The sequence below is a fragment of the Spermophilus citellus genome (assembly GCF_964194105.1).
Source record: "Spermophilus citellus genome assembly, chromosome: 4".
Lineage (NCBI taxonomy): Eukaryota > Metazoa > Chordata > Mammalia > Rodentia > Sciuridae > Spermophilus > Spermophilus citellus.
In genome coordinates, this window is record NC_138185.1 from 72,446,289 (window position 1) to 72,456,791 (window position 10,503).

The 10,503-nt window shown below is 43.5% G+C and overlaps 1 protein-coding gene across 2 annotated transcripts in view; it reads right to left on the reverse strand.

Moving 5' to 3' along the window:
* ARNT2 (aryl hydrocarbon receptor nuclear translocator 2) overlaps positions 1-10,503 on the reverse strand; it is a 177,392-nt gene that overhangs the window by 20,908 nt on the left and 145,981 nt on the right. For both annotated transcript variants that reach the window (XM_081290101.1, XM_081290100.1), the window contains exons 13-15: positions 5,398-5,470; positions 4,408-4,531; positions 481-580 (exon numbers count right to left, since the gene is read on the reverse strand). In XM_081290101.1, coding sequence (XP_081146227.1) covers positions 481-580; positions 4,408-4,531; positions 5,398-5,470 — 297 coding nt within the window. The remainder of the gene's footprint in view (positions 1-480; positions 581-4,407; positions 4,532-5,397; positions 5,471-10,503) is intronic.

Sequence of the window (10,503 nt, forward strand, 5' to 3'; positions counted from 1 at the left end):
CAAGATTTCTGGATACAAAGGACCATATCTTGGGGAGGCCAGGCACCCTGCTTTACCCTTGTGTTCCTTTAGGGTGAGGTCTAGACTTGATGGGTTGTGTTCTGTTGTCCTTGGACTTGGCCATGGCCTCTGGGAACCAGGGAAGAGGCAGCTTCCTTGTCCCTTGTCAGCTGTCTGGATCCAGCTTTTCCCCACCTGAATCTTGGCTAGGGATCAACTCACTCTCGTCTCCCCACCAGGCACTGCTGACAGTAGCTGGTACCCTTCCCATCTGAGAATGAATAGCTAACATCAAGCATCTAGGGCAACTAATGGAGGGCTCATGGAGCTGAGCCAGTGACACCATAATCCTCAGCTTGCCTCAGAGATGTGGAACAGGAGCCACTAACTCAATGTTTGCAGCACACGAAGCTGAGCTTTGAGATACAGGGCTTTCCTGAGGGGAGGACTAGTCCCACCCCTCCCCACTACATCTACTACCTGAAGGCTTTCCCCGAGTGTCCAGGAGGGAATGGGCTTCCTTGAGAGTAGATCTGCTGGGTTCCTGCTGCAGAGGCTGAATTCATCATCTTCTTCTCCGCTAGGAAAACCAAAACAGGAGTCACATGTGAGCGTTCCCTGCCCTGCAGACCACTGGGGAGGCTGCCCCAGAACAGGTGCAGGGGTGGGCATGGAAGAGAAGGAGGCACACACTGGGGCAGACTCCTTTGCCTTTACCTCCACATCTCACCTCTCCTGGGGCCTCCCTGGCATGAGGGAGCATCTGGCTGTTGTTCCCTGACTCAGGGTGGTTACAAGCCACCTGAAGGCAAGGTCCTATTTGAGAGTGGGGAAGATTAAAAGAATGAATGAAAGTGCTTCATTATTTTATCCAATCCTTCCAGCCCTGATGGTAGGAACCATAATTATTCATCTAATGGGTGAGGAAGCATAGGGTAATGAGGAAGAGATCCATTCAGACACTCAGCCCCTGGCCTTGGATCCCAGCTCTGTCTTATGTATCTGAGGTGCCACCTTGGACATGTTTAACCTTCCCCTGCCTCAGTTTCCCCACTGGAAATAAGGTGATAAACAGTGTCTTCCTTATAGAGCTGCGGTAGGGAATCAAATGGGTTAATGTAAGCAAGGTGCTCAGAACAGTGCCCAGTAGCATCTAAATGTTTGCTATCATTTGTTACAGATGAGAAAACTGAGGTGCTGCTGTCACGAGAAAGCAAGGAAGGACCAAGGGCTTGAATTGCAGCCCAGTGATCCCTCAACTGCCCCCCAGAACCCCCCACCCCAGTGATGCCGTGGACTTCAGACTGTCTCTCCAGGGGCAGCCTGGACCTGTGTTCCCTGGCCTTTCACCAAGCTCTCTGGAGATACTGAACTCCTCATAGGACTGTAAATACTCGAGCCCAGAGTGGGGTATGGTTTTCCTCTCAAAGTTCATGATATTTATATCTTTCATTTCAGGTCATATCTTCTGTGCCAAATAAGTCTATTTTCCCCTGGGGATGCCCTGAAGTCTGCGTCCTCTGGTGACAGTGACTACTCTACTACTTTTTTGGGTTTCCAGAGCATCTCTATCATCTGTTCTTTCAGGCCCAACAGTTCATTTCATTCTATTTTGATTATGTTGTATTTTGATAGAATATTAGAAGTAACTAATCAGGAGTTCTGGGAACGTCGATTATATCATTGTTCATTCCTATAATCCTTACCATCAATAACTTTCTTGCTTATCTCACTTTATTTTTCTTCTGAGAGATTCCTGATTTGCTAAAAATTTCCTTGGAAATAAAATATCTTTCCTTCTTCCTTTTCTGCCTGCCTTCCTTTTTTTTTATGTCCATGAGTAATATGTTTAAATATACTTGAAGTTCTTTCTTCATAAATGTTAACAAATAAAATAATACCTACTGCTGAAAATTTTTTTTTAATCTGTTCATAACCCATAGTCCAAAAAATGCCTGGATCTTTGTAGAACTGTTTTGAGATTCTGGTTTTTACTGTTTTATCTTTCATAGTGGTTAACAATTTATATGTTGATTCTAGGCATTAACAATTCTATTTCTATTTCACCATTGCTTTTCCATCCTATTACTTCCATTCCTGTGTTTTATATTTTGATCTGTTTCAGAAATAAGCACTATTTTTTGCAAGTAATTTTTTCAGAAAGTGTAAATAGACAGTGAATGCTTGAAGATGTCATTCTGTACATGAAAGCAGTTTGGCTGGTGGAAAAAAAAAATGGGTTTGCACATTTTCCCTGTGAATTCTCTAGATATCCCCTAAACCCAGAGTTCTGACATTTAGTTAACTTGGAGAAATCTAACTGAAGATTTCCCTTTTAAGTAATTTTTTTTTCTCTCTGAATGTCTGCAGGAATTTTTCTTTATTCTTCAAGCTTAAAAACATAACACAAAAGACTATGTCTAGGTCTTAGAGTCTTTTAACATTTTTAGTTTGGTGTTTGTGGAGTGCCTGTAGTTGGAAGATGCAAGCATTGCATTTGGGGACATTCATATTTCAAAGTCCCTGACTTGGCTGTCTGCTTTGTCCTGACTCCACTTTTTTAAATGTCCCTTCCCCAACTCAGATGGCACATTCTTGTAGGCAATAATGTCCTCTCTAGTTCCCCAGAGAACAGAAGCTGAAGATTTTCTGAATTTTCTCATCTTTCTCATAAAAACTAATAGCCAAAGGAGAACATCTGCTCTGATTTCTGCATTGGCCCTTCTTTTTTCTTGACCATCTCCCCCTTCTCCCATCCCCTTTCTGTTTTGACACTGTTATGGGAAGTATGTCTACGTAAGATTAAAAATCCAAATGGATTTCTCAGAGATGCTGTGGGCCTTTGATTAGGTATTTTAGGCTTAACTGGAGAGGAGGAAAGACCAACTAGGTGCACTCTTATCTCCTCTTGCTGGATGAAATGATCTGTAGGCACATTTGAGGGGTCAGGGGAACCACCAGCAGGGAGCTTCCTTGGTTGCTAAGGGTCTGTTTTTTGTTGTGCTTTGGCAACTGGACCTTGTGTTAAATTGGCACCTATTGTCCTCAGAGTGAGTTCTGGCACTGTCTTTGCTTCCTGAAACTTTGGTCCTCAGTCTTGTGGGAATGAAGGCTTTGCTCTTCCAGTATTTGCTACATTAGGAGGACCAAGGTAACTCCCTTCCAGCTCTTAGATGCTTGTCTGTCCTACTCTTGATCTGCCTGTCTTCCACTCATTAGTTCTTGTAGAACCATACTGAAGTTCCCTTCCTGACAGCATCTTCCATGCTTCCTTTTCAGGAGCCAAACAGCTTTCTCCCTTTGACTGATCCTGACTACACTGTATCTTGCAGTCTCTTCTTTTCTGGAATTTGGAACCAACAAGACCTTTTCAAATTTTGTATTTTGCTAATCTCAGTGGAGACACAAGTGGGAAAGCAAGGCAGCTAGTCATATGGGCTCCACATGCCACCTTCCACAAGAACCGCATTGTTGCAACAGCAACACTGACATAGGTAGACTACTTCATGATGGCCAGAGAGGATCCGCCAAGTGAATTATGGCCATCCATGTAATAGAATTCCATGCTGGCAATAAAAGTGCTTTATTTTGTTTAATGATCTGGAAATAAATTCATAACAAATTGTCATGTAGAAAAAAGCAAGCCATTCAACAGGACAAGTCCAGTGTTGTGCATATAAAGAATATACATGTGTAGGAAAACACAGAAGGACTTACTTTAGTTTAGAAAGTTAAAATGATCATATCCACAAGGTAGGAGAGTGGATCACTTTTATTTTTCTTAGTTTTTGTATATTTTTATTTTAAATATGGGCCATCATATGTTATGAATTAAATTGTAGTTTTTATGGGGGCATGTCTCTGACTTGATAACAAAATTAAACTGCACAATGAATTAATAGATTTCATTCATCTTAACCCCTTCAATTTATTTTTCTTTTTTTTTTTTTATGTGTGTGTGTGTGTGTGTGTGTACTGGGGATTGAACCCAGGGGTACTTGACCACTGAGCTACATCCCCAAACTTTTTGTTTTACATTTTATTTTGAGACAGGGTCTTGCTATGTTGCTAAGGCTAGCCTTGGACTTGTGATCCTCCTCCCTCAGTCTCCTGAGTCTCTGGGATTATAGGTGTGTACCACCATACCCAGCTAACCGTTTAAATTTTAAAGATGAAATTCCAGTACCCTAGGCTGGTTGCTGCAGAAAACTAGTAAGTAAAAGGCAAGGCCAGGAATATGGAGAATCCATTCCAACTCCCGTATGTTGAGTTCTTTTGGTACCCTGCAGCAGTCACTCAAAATTCACTTTCCCTGACCTCTTCTTCCTCAGGGTTGCTGTCTCCACATGGGCTGAAAGCAACTGTAAATCCCATATCCTCACAACTTAGTGCCATCTAGAAACTTACATGCACTGATTCCTGCAAACATCTCAGCAAACCGTGGGTCTCTTTCTTGGGAGAAGATTGCATCTGCCTTTTCTACAGTCTTCCCAGCCTCGTGAACACCAGCAGATAGGTTGGGGACAGGGACCTGCTGGCACATTAAAGCACAATGGCAACCCATGTGTGAGGCACAGACTGCGTTGCAGGAGTCACCAGCTCTCCTGCAGCAGAGCCCTGCCTCCCCTTGAAATCACTGGCATTTCAGGTTTGACCATTTTCACAGGGTGGGGAAAGGTCAAGGACAATGGGGTTGGGGGTGGGGGGATTGTGAACTAGGGGTCACAGAAAGTACACCAGAATCACACTGACTACTTTCTTAGAGATAAATGGAAAAGAATCAACTTACTCCACATATCAGGAAAAGGGAACGTAAAGTAACTTAGGGAAGAGGTCAAATACTGACACAGGCCAGTTTCTATGTATGCCCAGCTATCAGAAGAAGGGAGCAAAAGAAGAAAAAAGGAGAAGGGGACACTGAGGAGATGGGAGAAGAAAAGGAGAAAGACCATTTAGGTATGTTGGGAGACAGAGTGTCATAGGACAAGGCACATCAAGGAGAAAGGGACATAGGACCAAAGGCAGGAGAGATGGCTAAGAAGCCAGAGGGCCAAAGGAGTTCAGAACCTGCTTCTGGTGGCTTCTGAGTATGTGAGTACTAGAGTTTCTATATGGCCTTTTGAAATGTCCATCAGCCCTGTGAAATTCTCAATGCTGGTTGACCATGGCTGTTAGTTCTTCCCCTGGTCTTCACAAGTTTTAGGCGTTTCATGGCTCACTTCTGCACAGAAAAGTCACAACAGATTCCCAGGGGACCAAGATGGTCTTTGCACTGTAGAGGGTGGATGGGACAACAGATTCTTTGGGCTGAGGGGCTCAAGCTAAAGGCTGAATTTAGTCCCCCATCCATTGGGTTAGAGACATTTCCAAATGGGAAAGGATTTCCCAGAAATTCACCTGAGATAAGTCATATGATGACAACCCGTCTCTCTGATGCACTTCCAATTCTGCCTGCTGCTGCTGAAGTTGCCTGTGAAACAAAAAGTCAGAGTGCTGTGAAGAACACAGAGGTGGTGACAGGCTTACACCAGAACTTTCCCATTCCCCAAAGTCATAGAGGGTGACAACAATGTATCTTCCTTTTTTTTTTCTTTTTTTTCTTTTTTTTTAAAGAGAGAGTGATAGAGGGAGAGAGAGAGAGAGAGAGAATTTTTTTTAAGAGAGAGTGAGAGAGGGGAGAGAGAGAGAGAGAGAGAGTGAGAGAATTTTAATATTTATTTTTTAGTTCTCGGCGGACACAACATCTTTGTCGGTATGTGGTGCTGAGGATCGAACCCGGGCCGCACGCATGCCAGGCGAGCGCACTACTGCTTGAGCCACATCCCCAGCCCCTGTATCTTCCTTTTTTAAAAAAAGTTATTTTGGGCTGGGGATGTGGCTCAAGCGGTAGCGCGCTCGCCTGGCATGCATGTGGCCCGGGTTCGATCCTCAGCACCACATACCTACAAAGATGTTGTGTCTGCCGAAAACTAAAAAATAAATATTAAAAAAATTATTTTATATTATTTTTTATTTTATTTTTTGGTACTGGGCATTGAACCCAGAAGTGCTTTGCCACTGAGCCATATCCTCAGCCCTTTTAATTTTTTATTTTGAGACAGGGTCTCCCTCAGTTGCCCAGGATGGCCCCAAACTTGCAAACTTCCTACCTCAGCCTCTCAAGTCACTGGGGTTAGAAGCATGTGCTATCATGCCTATCTATTTTACTTTTAATTTCCCAAATCAAGATTCTGAGCCCTATATTTCAAATTTAGATCGCCAAACTGAACTATTTAAGAAATAAGTTTTGATGTATGACTTCATTTTATGCAGGGTAAAAAGATAACAATAAAAAACAGATTTTTTTAAAAGGCTAAATTAAAAAATTCAGTTGAGTTTAAAGATGATAAAAAAAGCTAGATAATGCTTACCTACAACGTAGTAGGAGTTTATATCATCTCATTTAATCCTCATACTAAATTTTCATAGTGTACTTTATCTATATATAAAAATTAAGAAGTTAAAGTTGGAAGAGGTTAGGTAGTTGTCAAGCTCACTTGGCTGACTAGAAGTGATTCTGATAAAGCAGAACAAGGGTCTGAGCCCACACTTCTGGATCTAAGTTGCCAGAGTGCCAGTTGCTCCATTTGGGCAAGGGAAAAATTGATAAGAATAAATGGATGCTTTAAGTTTTAAAATATGAAACTAGGTTGCTTTCAAAGGACAGTAAACTCTACAACTCAGAGCTCACACATGAAGCGGAATGAGTGTCCTTGTCAATTTTCTTTTTTTGGGGGGGTTCCAGGGATTGAATTCAGGGGCACTCATCACTGAGTCACATCCTCAGACCTATTTTGTATTTTATTTAGAGCAGAGTCTCACTGAGTTGCTTAGTGCCTTGCTTTTGCTGAGACTGGCTTTGAACTCACGATCCTTCTGCTTCAAGTTCCGGAGCCGCTGGGATTACAAACATGCACCACTGAGCCCAGCTCCTCAATTTTAAATACTCCCATTGGAAAGAACTCCAGCTGGAGGGCCCTGTGAATCTGTTTAGGATTAAGCCCAGATGAGTCATCTACTCAGTGAACTCTACTGAGTTAAGTGAAAGATCCATGCCAAGCTCCATGCTGGGCATCAGGAACAAACAGAACAATGACCTGGAGCCCACAAGATCTCTGCCCTCATGCAGCTGTCTCCACAGGGGAGAGAGATGTGTAGGCATGCGGTTGGAAGGTGGTGGGTTAAAACCACAGAGCACGTGCATGTGAGAACCTGTGGTCTGCCTCCTAACTTGGGATAAGAGTCCTAAAAAAGAATAAAGATAAAACCAGAAACACGTGATTTTCCATCAGGCAGTCTAAGCCCATGCTTGTTACACAAGAAAGCAGGAACATTAAAAGTAATTTTCCAGACAAATTGATATTTCCAATTTTTTTTTCAAGAATCAATAGGGGAAAAAATCATTATTTTATGTCCTTATTCTTACTTTATGGTTTCACTTTAAAAATTTTTTAGTTTACTTCTTGAGAGTACCATCATGTTTTCATTTGTAGGGCTTCTAAAACCTGAATGTAAGATGGACTGCCAATACTTTGCCAACATCTTCATATCTCTGTATATTCCCACCTAAAAGATAAAGAAATGGAGGCCCAGAGAGTTTAAATGATGTATCCAGTGTGACACACATATGATATGGCCACCTATAGGATTCAAGTTCAATCTGGCTGGCTGTGGACCTTGAACTCTTCCATCTGTCTTGGCTGCTGCCCCCACCCAGGATACAAGACAACATATTGAACCAAAAGGTGGGGGAAAAATAGCGCATCTTGGGATTTTTGTGGGATTGGAACGGTGAACCCTTCCACTCTATGGCAGAAATCTGTATTTCTGCTCTCCACCCCTTTCCCAGAGCCCAACTTTGAACCCACAAGCATTTCTTTAAAAAATAACAACTACACCTACCCCATGTTCAGCCCAAGCCCAGAGGGTTAGAGAGTGGGCAGGGCCACTATGTACAGTTATCCAGCCAAGGGCTGTGTGGGGCACAGACCCAGTTTTCTCCCAGGGTCCACCATGTACCCTGGTGCAGGTGTGTGTTGTATGAAAGCTGCATGCTTCTCATTTGCATGAAGGAGTGATAGGAAGGGACCTGGCATTAGGCTAGGAGTTAGCTGTCAGTCCTGTTCCTCTCTGGACTTCTAGAGCAGGGAAAGCTCCTTTCACTGGGAAATAGAAGTAAGGTCTCAGTTAAGGCTCGCGAATCCCCAGTGTCCTAAACTCACTGGCTCCATGGTCCAGACATCAGTATCTCCATCCCATAGGCTTTGGGTTTCCACTTCCTTAGTTGAGGGCAAATGGAAGAAGTGCTGACCTTCGGCTACCTCATCCCGAGAAGGGGCCCAAGGAGGGTTCTCAGATATTCATAGTACTGGTATAAAAATAAACCTTGGTGTGCTGGCACATTCCAGAGAGGGAGAAAGAGAATCTGTTTGAGAAAAAACTGACCACACAGCACATGTGAAGGAGGCAGGCTCCCACCACAGCAGAGTGCTGCCCTCCATTAGCTGGGGACCAATGGATAATGACTAGAAACTCAATGCATTCAGCCCAACTTCCTGCCAGCAAGGTGCAGGAAGTTGGGCAGATGCTGTCAATTATCTCTGACTCTCCCTGGACAGTTTCTTTCTTTTTTCTTAAAACAAAAAACAAAAAACAAAAAAACCAACTCAGTCTATGTAAGTAAACATGAAGCCATTAGGGGGGCATTGAAAGGCAATGTGATTGTGCCCCTGGGAATAGCCAGAATTGGGCTGAGGAATCTGGCACTTGGAGAGTTCAGCTGATCAGAGAGAGGTTATTAATATCCACCCTAGGTTGAGCACCGTCTGTATAACTATTGCGAAGAACCTGAATGCCTATTAAAGGGTTTGGAATTGATTTGATGAAGGGAAGGGAGCAGCATGGTCCCAGGTATATTTCAGAGCACTTGCTCTCTGAGCCTTGTGGGTTGACTCAACAGGGGCCTGAGGGCAGGCAGGGGATCTGGTTAGCAGGGCCAATAGTCACCTGCAAAATGACAAGGCTTCCACTGGTAGAAGAGGTATAGGAGGAAGAAATGTCTTAGAGAGAGCCTGGAGCTCTGGTTCTATGCCAGGCTACCTTTTGCAGAGGAATAAGAGCCAGGAACCCAGGACAATTCCCAGGTTTGGGGCTTGATGACTGGGTATATCAACCCCTGACTGGCTGAAGGCTTAGTAGAGACCAGGAATGCAATCTTCCTTTTTTTTTTTTTTTTTTTTTGAATACCTACCCTTACTCTGCACCTTTTGCTTAGTACCAACCACCACTAAATACATGTGATAGTTGATAAGTTCAGAGAGACCCAAGTCTTAGTCCAGGCATAGTGAGGCTTTAGGAACACATGCTCCCTCTTTTTCACACACACAAGTGAGCACGCATGAGAAGCACTTGTGTTTATGAAAAACTATAAAAACTTGGATGAAACAATGCCATGGCAGGAAAGAGGGCTTGGCCCAAGCAGATGTAAAGAGAAGACCTTGGATCACTTTGCTGTAGAGAGGAGGGAAAAGAAGAAAGCACAGCAAGTAGGTGTGAAAATGTAAAAACACCAAAGACCCACACTCAGAACCAGCCCACAGCTAGTCTCTGAAAGAGTACTGATCCCTAGACACCAAGACCCAGTCACTGTTCCAAGAAGCACAGTCTACATGTTAGATTGGTTTGTGTTTTCCTTGACTTTATTTTGTACAGATATAACAGGACAGTCAGAGATTCTAAATAGGTTTTCTTCTCAGCAGTTTCACACAAATGGTCCCAGCAAGTTTCTTTGGTATGCTATCAAATGAATGCAACTGAGCAGCTTGCAAATATCCCCACTGAGCATAGAGCATTAGACAATTTTTCTACAACAAGCCTGCCTACTGCTGGCAAGGTTGAGCCTCACAAATGTAAAAGAAGGGCTGGCCTGTTCACTGCTGTAGATATCACTGCCCTCTACTGTCCACAATGAGCTTTTCTACCCTGAAGACCTTCTGGTTTAGAAGACAGGTGCTGGTGCATTCTGATCCACATAACTTCCACAAGCTGCCAAGCAACTATACTGAGGAAACACACAGGCACACTCCTGCACAAAATGGTTTCTGTTTTGTCCCTGCTGCCTGGCTTTCAGAAAATAAAGCAAAACTCCAGATACAACTAGTTTCAGAGGTGGGTAGTTCCTTCACTTCCAGGCCTCACTGCAGGACAGACCCCTGGGGATACCTTCTGGCTCTGCAGAAGCACTTGTCCTTGCCTCCTCTTTGTCCCTGCTGAACTTTACCTGTCATGCTGTCTGTCCCTTCTCATGTTCTTCATGTTATTGAAGTCCAAGCCCTAGCCTTCTAGAGCAGGGCTCCTCCCTGAAGGTAAGAACCACATGGTGACACCTTGATCTCGGCTGGTGCAGGTTGTGTCCCTTCAGGAAATGTCTGCTGCATTAGTGGCAATAAAACCATATGACTTTGA